At 37.6% G+C, this 15,850-nt stretch overlaps 1 protein-coding gene across 4 annotated transcripts in view; it reads left to right on the top strand.

The window, feature by feature from the left end:
* iqsec3a (IQ motif and Sec7 domain ArfGEF 3a) overlaps positions 1-15,850 on the top strand; it is an 85,920-nt gene that overhangs the window by 8,519 nt on the left and 61,551 nt on the right. For 3 of the 4 annotated variants that reach the window (XM_055054621.1, XM_055054622.1, XM_055054625.1), the window contains one exon: positions 9,025-9,105. In XM_055054621.1, the coding sequence (XP_054910596.1) occupies positions 9,025-9,105 (81 nt within the window). Of the gene's footprint in view, positions 1-4,167; positions 4,246-9,024; positions 9,106-15,850 lie in introns of those variants that run through there. The other variant, XM_055054623.1, reaches the window with a different exon arrangement.

Below are 15,850 nucleotides of genomic sequence, written 5' to 3'. Positions count from 1 at the left end.
CAGACTGGTTTACGATGTTCATGTACAACCCAGGAATCATTACAGCTCAAGCTTGTAAATCAAGAGATGCTAAAAGAACTTTGTTATAGTAAATACTGGAAGGAACCTGCAATCAACTGCTCCAAGACTGACGAGTATGTTGGGAAGAGTGACACAAACACTCTGAAGAGAGAGAGAGAGAGAGAACAAAAAAAACAGTACCACTTCCAATTGTTTTGACTTTCCGTTTCAAGTGAAATGTAAATGCTGTTAAAACAAAGGTTAACAATCAAAAAGTGCAGATTAAATACAATATTATGCTTTTGGGATTTCTCACACGCTGAAACCTACTGAAAAGCAATGGACGACAATAGGGCTGCACATTTTCTTTAAAATGTATTATCTCATTATCTTACATCAACATTAGAAAATAAAGGTTTAGACTGTATGACATGTTTTTAATGCTTATTTTTTTAATGCACTAAAAAGATGAAAGAAACTTAAACTAAGTAGTTTTGTTGCTAATTACCTAACGTCAGGCACAGAAAAAAAGATTTATCTAAAAAAAACCTGTGCTATTATTGAAATAATATTTTTCATTAGCTGGACAGATGGCTTACTGTCTGGGATGAAATCAGAGCAACACTTTTTGGTTCTGTATTTGTTTATTTTATTTGTTTATCTAACAGCCACAAAAAGTAATTGGTCAAGATCCAAAGACATTTAGCAAAATTTTACTGGCCCTGTGCAGGACTCCGCAATTAATCATGCTTCTCATTTCATTGTAATTCTGATTCCAAACGATCACAAAGACAATATAAACTTAAAAAAATGTGATAACAAAAGCTAATTGCATTGCAAGTATGTGCTTATTTTGCAATGTCTCCAGACTGGTACTTGTTTCCTCTCATTCAGAGGATGATCCCCTTTGTCACAACATTTACTGATTCCTCTGGCTTCGCTAGCAGCTCTTTTTGTTTTTAAGTGACAAGTCCAGAAACATTTTATGTTCTTACTGGAAGTCTCCAGTGAGTGGTGAATACATGCATTGTTCTTACTTTTCTCAACATACAGTGGGTGCTGCCATTAGCACCTCTCTGATCTTGACCAGCTATTGACGCCACACTATTGCAGACTGAGCAGTAATAGTTACCTTTGTGTAGAATAAGTCAATGCAGTTTTATCATATACTTGGTCTGTTCAGTTGTCTAATATTAGATGTGCAAGATATTTTATTGTAATTTCTTGAAAGTTCCTAAGTGCATCAGAAAACTATTGATGCATGCAGTGTGATGATAACCGACTAAAGCCTAAAACTCAAACTATGATTTATCTGTGTGCTACTCAGCTGTTTGTCATTTACCTTGCAGAGCTGGAATTCTTGGGGGACGAAGTGTTCTGTTGCATTCCTGCCAGTAATCAGTGAGCTTCCACTCTGAAGGTTCTTGTAAACAGGGAGCAATGTGCCGTTATGGAAAAACAGCTTCCCATCTGTCAAAGGGATTTCACCTCCTGGGGGCTTAGTGGTGGAAATCCCTCAACAGGCATTCATCACTGTTTTTGGCCATGCACACAATTGTGTATTCTTGCATATGTGCATATGTATGTGCAAGTGCATGTGCGTGTTCAAATAGGGTTAGCCTCTTTGGGCTCACTATGGCCTCCTGTTGGAGCCATTTCTATTTGTACTTCTCTCTTTTTTGTGGGAACAGAGTACAGTCCGAGCAAACTTACAACTGATTCAAGATTTAAAGCTGATTCAAGCAATCCATCAGCAAAGTTAACCCAAATGTGCTAAGTTGTTAATTTTTTTTGGCAAGTCACAACATGATTTAGAAGAAGACATTATGCTTGTGTTTTGTACAAATGGCAGCAAATCTGGCCTGCATCACTGTGAACAGATGGTGAGTCATCTTTGCCCATATAAACTGTAAAATGTTTTGGCATCACATTGACGCTGAGGATTTTCAGTCCTCAAAGCTGTGTTTCTACCTCTCGAGCTTGCTGAGCATCTTTACAGGTCCAAATCTTTGTGATCTCACAATTTTAAAGATGAAAATCTTCAAACGTGATCTGCTTGCAAAGTTGAGTGGAACAGCCAGTTAATAAGCAACCTGTTGATCAGCAAAATGACATTTAAAACTCGTTATATGGAAAAAAAGAAACAAAACTCTACTCAGTGTTTTTTATGAAAACACACAAAAAAATTTATCTTAATACTTGCATGTGCCATTTGAAGTTTGTGATGTAAAGGTCTGGTACTGCGGCTTCCTGAGGCTCAGCTGCAGCTCTTAACTTTTGTTGTTCATGCAAAAATGCTCCAGCCAAATGATGATTCATTTATGCTGGGACAGATTGCTCCAACTGCACAAGAAAGCCTCCCCAAACCAGTTTTGTTTGGTTCTTGAGACCCATTATATTTATTTATTGGATTGAGCCCAGTGTTGTCCCATCAAGCAGTTTTGCAAACTTTAGCTTGTGGTCTTTATAGTCTACTTTCTGCTCCACCTACCATTGTGATCTTGGGGTGAAAAATTATTTAACTTATGCTTTACAGTTCTTGGAGTGTAAACACTTAAGACACTGTGCATATAAGAATATATCAATTTCTGCTACTTGTCAGAATAACTCACTAAACATAAATAGAACAGTAGGGTGAGGCATTTCATCTTTAGTTTGGCTTTGAGTATAATCCCGATCACAAACACATACGCACACACTGAAATGGTTCTGCACGAAATGTGCATTTACCTGAGGAAATGTCAGGTGTGGTTAACTTCAAGGTCCTGAGTAATGTTCAAAGTCGTGGACATAAGGCTGGAAGGCTCTGCAGAGCAGATCAGAGCAGGCACTGCATGTCCAATTGGCTTTCTTGGGCGTCTCAGCAGATCACATGCAGTCTCAGCAAAGCTTCAGCTATGCTTTATTGGGCTTTGGCTTAGAAGAAAAAGAAAAAAAAAGACACTCATTTCAACATGCAAAATCTGTTCATTAAAATATAATTACATAGTTTGTTTAGTGCAGTGGTTGGTGCATTAACTGTTCCATAAAAATTTAGGATTTTATTCTTAAGTATGTAAACAAACAGGGTTTGTTAAAAAGACTGCGATTAGGGCAAGATTAAATTAGATCAATTAGATCATTCATTTCTGTGGCTAGCTAGCATAATAAATTACCAGCAAAATAAGGTAAATAATATGCAGTATCCCATTCTGGAAAATAGGAAATTCGGCATCCTCCTTTGTGGGCTCCTCCCAGGCAGAACACAGAGTGGTTGAAAAAAATGTCTAAACCCAGAGTTATTGCTGTCTGACCCAAAGTGTTAAGTGGAGAACACTGATTTACAGCTCTGAAAAAGCACTACTTTAGCCCCGTATTTGACACAAGCTGAGATTTGGAGGGAGCTGTTTTTGAATCAACAGTTTGCTCTGGTGTATACAGAGAAATACAGTTATGGAAGTGTTACATATCAGATTTTCTGACAATATTTCTTTGTCTGAATATGAACATGAAAGTTTTTTTTTCTCCTTTGTTGGCCTTTCTCTTGGGAGAGCAGATTTCACTCTTTGGTCCATCTTCAGCTCTCCCCAGTTTCACTTACAGAAGGCAGGTTAAGCCGATTGGTACAGACCAAGTCTGTGCTGACATGGAGCTTTCAGGGGAATTGTGCTTACTGAACAAATTTACAAAAAAAGAGTTAAAATGTCAGGCTTCCAGCAAAAAAAAACCTATGCATTTTTGAAGAATTGAATACCTGAGAAGAGATGTAGGTTAGGGATGTGTTTTCAGGCTAATCCACCATTATGTGTAAACCGCCATTAATACAAGTGATGGGAATATTAACCAGTTTTCATTGATCCACATGCGTTATATGAATCATACCTGGATATACTTTACCTGGAATGTTTGGCACATTAAATTAATTTAAAGACATTTATAAAGGACATTTTTAATTACACCGGATTTTACCTCATTGTATCGGTTAAATTCGATGTAGATGTACAAATTTAAATAAACAAATAAATAAATAAATAAATAAATAAATAAATAAATAAATAAATAAATAAATAAATAAATAAATAAAACGTGACCAACGAGCGCTAACTGTAGACCGGAAGAGGAAGAAGCTGTGAGGGTAGGCGCGCGCGCTTAATTACCGCAACAAACATGGCGGAGCCCATAAATTCACCGCCACGCTGCGGCTTTTACAAGAGAAACGGACAGCGGCAGATTCACGTCGTTGTTCTTCCTTCGGCTCTACGCATGGTGAGACTAGCATTTCATCCCTTTTTAGCGGATACCTGGCTCTTAATATCCGCAACGAGCAAAAACCTTAACAGATGCTGCATCCCTCCCCCTTGCTGGTTTTTGTGTGTCTGGAAATTTCACGCATGCGCACAACGCTGAAGGGCATGAAGCCCATGCCACCCATAACAATTCCGTGAACTAAATTCCGTGAACTAAATGAGATGTAGGTATTATTGATTAAATGCAGCTGGTCACAGCAAAGGGAAAAATAACGCAGAAGAATAACTCAAAACCAGTATTCTTAATTTTTCTCGCTCCCAGTGACGGCTAGGTTGCGCGCAGACTAGTTGCCATAGCAATTGACAACATATGCATCAGGATTCAATGGCAAAAAAACAAACAAACAAAAAAACACTCAAACATTTTCCACGCAAAGAATATATGATCGTATGATCATTAATAAATTATTGAAATTTGAATTACTTCATTCATTTTTGCTAATGAAAAAATATTTCAACAAGTAGATTTTTCAGTTATGTTCATGTAAATCAACAGGCATCTTGATGAGGATGCAAGTCCTATGTAGATGAATGAGGATGTTAAAAGTATAGGGTGATCGTAGCTTGTGAATCCAGACGTGTATCTTATTGGGTAGAGACCAGAAATTCCCTGGCATCAATTGGATGCAATGATTCATTAAAAAAAAGAGTCATGATAAACTGCTTGTGTGTGAAGCAAACCCAAGTGCATCTCTATATGAGGATTTTGCTCTTTATTTTTTCCAAGTATAAAACATTTGTTTGAATGAAAGGCAAAGAGGGAACGAGAGAGACATGCTTTAGGTTTACAGTTGGAGAGCTGCGGCATTTCTCCAGTGTGAGATGAAGATGCATTTAAAACAAAAAAATTAAAAACATTGTGTCAGAAGTGCCATAAAGTGGGAAGGGTGCTGTCTTCTGTGTATACCAGATGCAGAGTGTGGAGGAGCTTATTAAAGCTTAGATGCAGTGTTTTGGTCCATGGGGGTTAGTGGGAAAGGGGTGTTGAAAATCAGAAAGCAGATCATATGTGTACACTTTAATCCCCAGCGATAGCATTGACCAAAACTGAATGCTCCTTTTGGAGTGCGAGTGTGCATCTCTGCATAAAAACCTCAAGTCAGGGATTTTTACTTATGCAGGTTTTCTAATTCAAATCCACTGAGACAATAGTCCACTGAGTTTTGTAACTGGAGAGCTTAGCAATTGTTTTCTAAGCTACGCTTTGTACATGTTTTATGTTGACTCTAACTTCTTTTGTTTTATGAATTTTGATGTGAAAAATGTAGCTTGTAGCAATGTGCTTTCTAGGCCAGGAAGTTCTCAAGGCACTTTCTGCTTAAATGAAGGTTGAGTATTACTAATAAAAAAACTATCTTGCAAATAGAAATATAGGAGTTATCAATATGCTATTGCTACGTAATATAGACAAATTTAGATAATCTTAAACATCACAGTTTTTAGTCTAATTTCAGTTTGAACGACCTGTTTCTTCCACACTTGTAACAACCGAGACATTTTTGTTTTTTTTTTGCTCTGTCTCTGTAACAGCTGCTCCTCTGAAGGTCATGCCTGGCCATAAACCGCGACAGTTATAAATGGCTTGCAAGCGTTTTGTGCGGAAAGATGGAGGCGATAGGAGCAGATAGTCGGCAATTGAAACAAAGCAAATTGAGGAGAGAGAAAGATCAAAGCAGGGAACGATAGTTGCGATGAATAAAAGGGCTTTAAAAGATCAAAAGTGTTCACTCTGTCTTTTTGCCCACATTACTGCCCCGGGAGGAGAATTTTCCCCTCCAAATTCTGCAAAGTGAGTCACCCATTTTCCTCAAGTTTGACCAAAGTGCATATAATTGCAAGATTTGTCTGTATCTCAGCATCGTCTATGTGTGTTATTCTCAAATTCTCCTAACCCCACTGCACAGTGAATAATAACCTCTAATTAAACATTGTGGATAATTAAGCAGGTCTAAGAGTATCTTTACCCGTATAGGACTGAGAAAACACACCAATTAAAGAGCCAGGAGCTTTTCAGGCTACCGTGGTATAATTGGTGAAATAATATCGAAGCTTTATGGGTGCGATCGTCACAGTTTGGGATTTTTTATTAAGAGCAACTAAGGAAACAGAAAGATATTTATTTAGTGAGTTGTAAAGGCTTTTGAGGGATCAATGCAGAGCTGGATGCAAGCTTGGTTAAATTGCTGCTTTTGATCAAATAAGTGCAGGCACATATGAGAGATGTATCCATGCTATCAATTAAATAGCAATTGAAATGCAAAAATGTAAGCCCATGACTCTTGGGAATAGAGGTGTGTAATTATAATAAGCCGTTTAAACAGAAGTAAATACAATATAAAAAATCCTGCATACACTCAGGCTGGGTTACCAAGGTAAACTAAAAATAAAGGAAGTAGTTGACAAAAAATTAGACAATGTTACCAAAACATGTGTGAGGAAGTTTTTATATATGCATTTAGATGTACAATGAAAATAAATGAATTTTGATTTGATATAAATGTCAGCCATTAAACATAATAACAGATTGACACAGCCCTTCCCTACCAATGGAAAAGCAAGGCAGACATTTCTATTTCTTGTTTCGATATTCAAAATCGAGTCTTTGACCTTTAAGTCAGTCATGGATTGATTTAGCCAAATGTTTGTTTCTTGTGCATTTACTGTTGTCATTTCCAGGTACTTTTATTTTCAAGAATTTTTTTCTTCAGCCTCCTCAGTTGCAGGTATAATGCAGCAAAGCAGGATTTTATATATATAGGAAAAAAATAAATTGTATGCATGTATGAACCTTTTTTCCAACTCTTATCTCCAGTACATTATATATTCAAAGTGTGGTTCCATGTTAAAATATCAGAGCAGCAAGGCTATTTTCTTTTAATTCCGCTACAGCAAAAAATTTAACTTTGATACACAAAGGAATGTCAATAATTCAGCTGTTTTCAAGTTTTCACATTTGTATATGTTCAGGAGGAAGGGTTTCCTCGCCGATGAGCAGCATATGCAAACTTTATCATAGTCCACAAGCGTCTCCACTGCTCCAGCACTCCAACTAATCTGCGTTCCCTCAGAGACTGTCTTGTGTCCTGGACCCCCATTAAAACTAACCACAGCAGTGTCATGGTTGTTAAAGAGGACACAATTAGAGGAGACATTAACAATGAAAATTAATTTCCTGTCATCCCCTCCCTGAACTATCAGCCATTGTTGCTTGAAAACACCCAGCGACCGCCTTCTCGAGTTTTTATTTATTTGTTTCCTACCCTTCTTTTTTTAGTGGGACTGTTGCTTTTATGGATGTGCTGAATTTTCTATCAGGCTGCAGAGTAAATGTTGTGCTTGCCATTCTTTGTGAGATGAACGACTGCTCTTTACTGACCAAATCAGGGTGGTAGAGGTGGAGATTTAGTGAACTGAACCTGAAGCTTTTCTCAGTAATTAATTGACAATACCCTTTGTGCCTGCTCATTTCTCTCACCTGCTGTGTCCTTCCTCTATGTCCCCATGATGACACAGCGCAGCACACGTTAGGCTGGCCACATTTTCTGACAGAGAGAGTAATTGAGCATATTCCTCTTTAGCACAACACAGGCTGTCTGTAGAACCCAGCAACAGAAGGCGGGGGATGCAGATTTCTAGAAAGAGTGACGTAAAGTCAGCGTGAAAGAACGAGCAGACAGAAAGTAGAACGATGGGGGGTTGAGTTGATACAGAGCGAAGAGACGGACGAACGTTTGAAATGCAAGGCAGTGTCCAGTCTGAAAGGGAGAGAGCGTAAACTGGGGATAAAAGGAAAGCTTTCTCACGCGTACATGAAAATCTTCACACTCGTGTTCTTTCCACTTGAGCACCACTTGGGAGTGGACATCTGCAGAGACCACCAGTTTGATGGCTGAATATTTCAACGATGCTTTGAAGCTATAGAGATAACTCGCTTTATTTCCAACTAATTTAAATATATGATTTCAGTTTCAGACAAAAATCTAATTTTTCATTTATAGTAGCAACCATTAATTTTATTATTTGATTGATATGCTGTCTCTTGTTGTCTCTTGCGCTGCATGGATTGGTCAATTAGTAGTGACCCCTTGTACTTTTCTGCAAATATCCATACTTATCAGGCCAAACCATATAGTGCAATATCATATCACTGGTCAATCTATCCGCCAAATTCCTATATTTTCTTTTGTGTTGTATTTATATTTTTTATTTATATTTTATTTATATTCTTATTCCTTGCTTATTTTGCTTAATTTAGGGTTCTGGCTACTCACATTTAGTGTGTACCTTTGTATTTTTTGTATTCTTTTGTATTTTGCGCTCTGTGTGCCACTTTTCTGCCTGTAAGCTGCTGGTAACTTCAATTTCCTGAGGGAGTCTTCCCAAGAGATCAATAAAGTACGAGTCTAAGTCTAAGAACATCAAATTGTCCTTTGCACATAGCAGTCAAGACTATATCAGCATGTTCATTCATGCTAGATGCTTACTCATCATGTACACAAATTTTATTAACTTAGTAATTTTTCATAATGCGTTGGTGTATTTTTTCCATGATTAAACGCCTACATAAACAACTGTGTTGTACTATTGAGTACTGCTGATATTTTCTATTTCACAGCCCAAAAAAAGGGAAATTGATCTGCAACAAATCTGTTTTCATTAGAGAAAATCCTGACAAGTTGACTCTTTCAAAGAATCCTCTTAAGATATTGTCTTTTTTGTTTTGTATTTTTTTACACAGCAACCAAACAGTTCTTCATCAGTTCTGCTGCCCAGCCCCGGAGGCCCCTGAGGCAGAGACCTCCACTGCCTGTGTCCCCCGGTAAGACAATTCCCCTCACAGTAACATCTTCACAAATGTTTTGATTTTCACCTTTATTTAATTTCCGTTTTTAAGATCCTTTTCTCAACTGCAGCCACTTCTCATGCATCCTGTTAGTAGCAATGCTTCAGTAGCTAAACCCTTGTCCAGTCAGCTGCCTCAGAAGTGGTGTCTAAAGTTGAAGTGGTTGTAAACGCTTCAAGGTCTTGCAGGGAGGAAAAGCACACATTTCGATTTCGAAAGGGTTTTTGTGCTTCTGAATTAAAAAAATATTACATTCCATGAAATTCCTTTAAAGTTTTCACAATGAATTACTTTTAGGTCATTTAAAAAATCCTGCAAGAAAGTTAGATGCAGGTATTGTTTTGCCATTTTTAGACAGAGCTGGCAGCTTGCTCGCCTTCCACTTTTGTTTACACAAGTGCAGTCCACCTACCGAGTTTCACTGGAAATTATAGCATTCAACCAGCCAAGGCACATCAATAGCAATTAAGCCGTTCACCTGAAAATGGTTTGTTTGTCGCAGACTTCGGTTTCTCACAGGATTGCTTTGCTGCATTGTTCGAGCTTGGCAGAGGACAGAGGATAAGCAAACACACTTGATAGCAAATCATAGCCCCTGCAATGCTGGACACAATAAGTGGCAAAAGGACTGCAGACCAACAAACGCTGATGCAGACGCTCTTTAAACAAACCTATAGGCCTGCCTGGTGTGCAGCCAGCTGCATGAACTGATGTAAAAAATAAAAATAAAGTTCTTTTAAAACCTGCTCAGATCAAAATTTAAAATGTATTTCTTACACATTCATATTATGTGTACATAAACAATAAAAAAACAAACTTTTTAAGCTATTTTAAGTCTTGCAATTGATCAAAAATCAATCACACAATTTTGAAATCAATCTGAAGGGTCAATTCTCAACCTTTCCATAAAGTCATCAAGTCTTCTAGATGAAATCAGTGAAAAGAGAGCAGATCAATAAAACCAATAAGATAAAATAGCTACTGAAGTTCAAAAAAAGAGAGTGAGAGAAAAAAAAATGTCTCCAAAACATCTTTGATTCCTTTTACATATTCTTTCAAGAGGTCAGACATGCAATTTTTTAAAAGGAAGGTCTGGCGTAGTTATTATTTGGCTTTTAGCCATGTGAATTAATTTACTTGCATATACATTTTTACAGTATATTGGGCAGAGTATGCTTTAAAACTAGTACAGCAGCAGAAAGGGAGGAGAACAAAAGGGAAAACTAAATGGATATTTCTTGGTTTGTTTTTGTGTTCTAATCTTTGTAAGAACTGAGAAGCATTAACCTAGAGTTTTAGGACTGTAATGTCTTTTAGGATGTAGAAAAAGAGAAACATAAGTTGAGGAGTGGAGCATTTTAATGCAGCTATAGGATTTAAACAAGAGCAAAAACAGAACAGAATAGCATAGAAATAACCTTTATTGTCCCACTGCTGCTGGAGTACCAGCACGGAACATGTAGATTTACACAAAAACAAAATCGTTAAAACAGAAATTAAATGCACAACATAAGAAGATAATATGCAGTTATTAGAAATAGCAAATATAAAAAACAAACAGTAGGATAATTTCAAAAATGTGCTTGTGTGACTGCAGGTTGTCATCAGATTTTATTACTACAAAAAAAAAAAAAAATCAGTGAGAGAAAAACGTTTTCTCCCTCCCTATAAAAATGGGGAGCAGGTTTTCCCATTGTTCAGCATCTTCTGTAGACTTGCTGGTAATGTCCCTGTACGGCATAAAAGGTTGCGAAAGAAAGTGTGAGGCTGGGAAAGTTGGAGGAGACCAAGTCAAATCCGAGGTGTTCCTCTGCACCACACCAAAGAAAAATTCGCTGCTCTTAATGCTCAAACGGCTCATTTACGCGGAAGGTGATTTCAAGATAGATGAGACGTGAAGGATGCAAAGTCGTGAATCAATCAGTTTATTGAGTCGAACTTTGCTTGACAAAAGGTGCATCGGGTGTTGTGTTGTCTAATTGTTTTGTGCTCTGAAGGCCACTAAGCTTCAAACAAAGAGCACAGCAGAAGGTTCTTGGTAACTTTCAAGACTTTAACACGTCCCCCTGGCAACCTCTGAAGCAAACCACTTCAAAGCAGGACCCCCTGGGGCTGAGACAGAAAGCAGCTTGTGGTTTTTTGTCTTTTTTTTTTATTTTGTTTTTTTTTTTTTCTTTTGTTATTGTTGCGTCTTATCTCTCTTTTAGAAAGCTGTATTCTGTTCAGGTTGATTTTCTGTATTTCCGCATTGTTGTCAGTAATTGGTTGATCATCCTTTCACGTGGCATCCCCACATCCCAGCAACATAACTCCACACGGCACCCCCCTCCCTCCCACCAGCCCTCTCACCTCATTGCATCCGTCATCACTCATACTCACTCCATTCGGGCTTGTCTCCACGATGTGGTCACACTGATTCCAAAAAAAAAAAAAAGTGCAATACTTCCATGTTGGTAAAATCTACTAATATGTGTTACGATTGTCATAGTGCATCAGTGTGTGTAGAATAGGGTCCTTCCCATGTTGGAAACTTGGTGAGCCTTCTTGTTGACACATGTAATGCATTTGTGTTCATGTGAAAAACAAACAAACCAAAAAAAAAAAAAACAACCTTATCATGTTGCATGCTTTGGCTTGGCAGTAATCAGGCATCCTGTAGCTCCCTGTCTTATTTGTTTGTGTGAGTGTTAGTGTGTGTTTGTGCCGTGTGTCACTGCAGTGAACATGGCATGCAGAACATGCCAGGTGTGTTGCTGTTTTCCGTGTTGACAAATAAATGCAGTGTTGCTGTTTTAGTCACAATCATCTGATGTATTTAATTGAGATTTTAAGTGAAATATCACCACAAAATACTTTTTTTATTATCAATCAATCAAATTTTATTTGTATAGCACATTTCAGCAACAAGGCATTTCAAAGTGCTTTACATCATAACAAACCCAAAGTCATACAACATAGAATCAACAATCAAATACAACTTTGAACAGGTGGGTTTCTAGTCGAGATTTAAAGGATACTATGTGGAAAAATCCGCCATGAATTTATATTTGGCTTCCTGAGTCAATATTTTATTGCATCACCTTTTACTGGAATTGCATTTGCAAATCTTGTGGGGGAGGTTTTCACCAGATTTACACATTTAAAGACAGCATTTCTTAACCTCTCCATTTCAATAGAACTCAAACTTCTTGCAATTGTATGGCGAGAATTCTAAAACAGATTTGGGCCTGGACTGAGTCTGGATTAAACTAAGACATGAGTAGTCTTTGATCTAAACCTGTATGAGTTTAGATCCAGTTAACCTGCTGGAAGATGAACCTCCATCCCAGCCTAAACTCTCCCGAAGCCTCTAAAAGGTTTTTCCACCCGTAATTAAACTCCATCCATCTTCCGGTCACATTTGACCGGCTTCCCGTTCCCCGGTGAAGAAAAATATCACAACATGATGCTGCAGCCACTGTTTTTCACCGCAGATGGTGATATATCTGATTAATGTACACTGTGTAATCTCCAAGGGTTTCACAGTACAGCTGTGGATAATCTGTTAAGATTTTATCTGAAAAATATATGTAGAATTGTGCGCTATTTTTCTCCAAAATCAAAATGAAGCACTATTTGGTGTTGGTCTTTCACATAAAACTTAAAATATATTAAGCTTTATGGTTGCATAGTGGGAAAAAAAGGAAAAATCCAAATGGTATCAATGTTTTTGCAAGGCACTGTAGTTAAGGAATACATATAACACTGTAACAGATCATCAAGGCCATATAGCACAAAATCTTGAGGCATTTTACCAACTTTTTTTGTACTTGTGCAGAAGTTTTTAATGTTTTCACAAGGCAGATCTCTGAATTAGCGTATAAAAGACTTCTTGCATGTTTCACAAATACTGACTTAAATTTTATGCAAATAAAATTAAAAATAAATTATGCATAGTGCATGTTTCCATAAATGCTTTTGCTGAATTTTCAAACTAGCAAAGCCTCAATAAATGTTTCGTCCAAAATGTGTAGTTGTTCTAAATTGAATTTGAGCCCTATTTTTATTTGTCAATAACATTTGGGATTATCATTGATTGACAGTTGATGCAAGGTAGTGTTAGTAACTTCTTACATAGTGAATAATACATTTTCATGTGGGTGTTAAGGTTTGATTGACTCGTGAATGTACGGAAACATGTAATTCAGGATTCAGAACATGTATAAAAACTGGATCGATCCGTTGTCTTACACAACTAAAATATTTCATGCTAAACTAGACCTTGTCAACATAAAGAGAGAGCTCAACACCACTGCCATTTTAGCATGCAACAAAACCTTTCTCTTACTGGAGATGTCAGAAAGATTGCAATCATGATGATGTTTCATTTGCACTGCTGCTTCCGCCTCGAATAATTTCAGCCTCCGTGTCAAAAGGCGTCAGTTTGGAAAAGGGCAAAACCAGGAGCTACAACAAAAGCTTGCTGCTCCAACTGACATGCTGCTTTTGGTAAACACCTGAGTTTTTGTCCTTTTGTTTTGTTGGATTAGTTAGAAACAAAAAAAGGACCCAGCTTGGTATGTGAGAAATCATTAAAAAGAAGGGAAAGTTTGAGCTGAAAACAGAGGAGTCAGGTTTATGCTGTCACACATAATGAGCACCCAGAGGAGGCCAAAAGCTCATCAGGGTCACTATCGCCAGGTCTAAAACGGGCGCCAGAGGTTTGGAGACAATGTCGGATTTGTATCCTGGCACATAACGTCACATCTATAATCGCAGATGGAGTTGGCTGATTGTCTGAGATGGCTGCAGCCTTTCAATTAGTTGTGTGAGCCATCGTCTGCTGTGCTCTGCTTCCTTTGCACACGGGAGTTCTATTGTTACCTTTATAAGACCACTGGGGAGCCGGGGCTCAGCTTTCTGCTTTGCAGCAAAAACAGAAGTGCTGCAGTCGACAAACAGGAGCCCAGAAACCTAATAAACGGAGGGGGGATATATATATTTATATATATATATATATATATATATATATATATATATATATATATATATATATATATATGTGTGTGTGTGTGTGTGTGTGTGTGTATAGATATTTAAGCACCATTCAACCAATCTAGAATACAATCCAAGTTTATTTGGCCATCTTAACAAAAGTGGTTGTTGTTCAGCTTGGTGTTTCTGTAGTTGTTTTGAGAGTTGACTCTGTTGAATTTAACCCCGGAGAGTCATAGAAATATGCAGACAGTGGAAAGCTAAGAACTTGCAACCTTGGTGGGTGTTTGGTCTCTGTGATCTTAAAACTGAACTTCCTGAGAGGTAATGAGCAGACTTGCTGGAGCGTGTTAATAATAAGCTCATATTGCAGGGTTTCTGCAGCCTTTTAAAATGTAAAAGACTCTGATTTTTAAGCTACTCAAATTGGGTCCCTTTTTTTAAAAATCAAAAACCCAAACAGGAGGAAATTTTCAGACTTGCCCTGTGAACTTGGGAGCTCAAACAATACAGTGACTTCAGTGAAAGATCATTCAAGTGAATGGCTCTAGATGCCAGAGCTCGTTAAGATTTGTATACGTCTGCTTGTCTTTATAGGTTAAATTATATGCAGGTAAAAATCTCCTTGGTTCTAACTCACTCTAGTCCTCTGAGTAAAACAGCATTGTTTTTTTTTTTTTTTTTTGGGCGGGGGGCACGTTGTTAAATATAAACTGTGTAGTCAGCCTTTGGCAGGTTTTGGCTCCCGCTCTGGGCATGATGCTTGATCCTGTCAACTATTCAGCTGCCGAACGTTTCTTTCCCCTCAGCAGGTCCCAAAAAGACTGACATGTTGCCCATCATTTCAAACCTCTTAAAATTATCCCTCCTGTGGTGCTCCTAACCAAATGCCTCACACACACAATGCACACACCAGCGCTTTAATCAGCTATCCTCATTAGCATACACAATGTGCCATTTAGCTAGTCAGAAAGGAAATTAGCTTGCAACATCACGAAGCTTCATCTTGATGAGCACATAATTTTTTTAGGCTTTTTTTTTTTTGACGATGTCCTCAATTGCTGCTAAGGCATCCATCCAAAAGTTGCTTGTAAGTATATGATTGCGATTTAATGCTAGACATTTTATGGCAAAATATAAAAATGCTAAAAGGCAGGAGAACAAGAGATGTGTTTTTAGCAACTATTGAATTATGACTTGAGAGAAACATAAAAAGAAGGACAAAACATTTGGGTTGTAGCCAGATCCGGTTTAAGAGACTGAGGTCATAACATCCTTGATCATAAATACTTCTAAAAAGGATTTTCTGTGACCCACTGAGAGAACAAAGTGGAAAGAATTATGGCATTTCTGTTGGTAATGAATTCACCCCTGGCTGTGCTGTGACGGCTTGCCATGTCACCCTTTTCTATAATTAATGACTGGATTTGATTTTAAACTGAAATAATTATTGGAGTCCTGCAGCTTGAAGTGGCCTGAATAACGACTTTATAGTCTATGTCCAAGTAAAACGATATAAAAAAATTATAGTATTTGGAAAAAAAGAATTCCTTATAAAACAGTTTTTTCCTCAGGGGAGTACAAAATTTGTCCAATTTTGCTTTCTGACAAAAAAATAAGCAACCAAACAAACAAACAGAAATCAATAACTAACTTTTTCCTATTCTATTATAGCGCCAAACCTAAAAAATGTGTCATCAGGCTACATGACATGACATGAAGTAATTTTGCAGGCCTGAGAGAGGAT

This window comes from Poeciliopsis prolifica, unplaced genomic scaffold (genome assembly GCF_027474105.1).
Source record: "Poeciliopsis prolifica strain line A6 unplaced genomic scaffold, Auburn_PproV2 SCAFFOLD040, whole genome shotgun sequence".
NCBI classification, from domain to species: domain Eukaryota; kingdom Metazoa; phylum Chordata; class Actinopteri; order Cyprinodontiformes; family Poeciliidae; genus Poeciliopsis; species Poeciliopsis prolifica.
The sequence above is the reverse complement of the archived record's forward strand: the minus strand, read 5'-3'. Positions and strand labels throughout refer to the sequence as shown.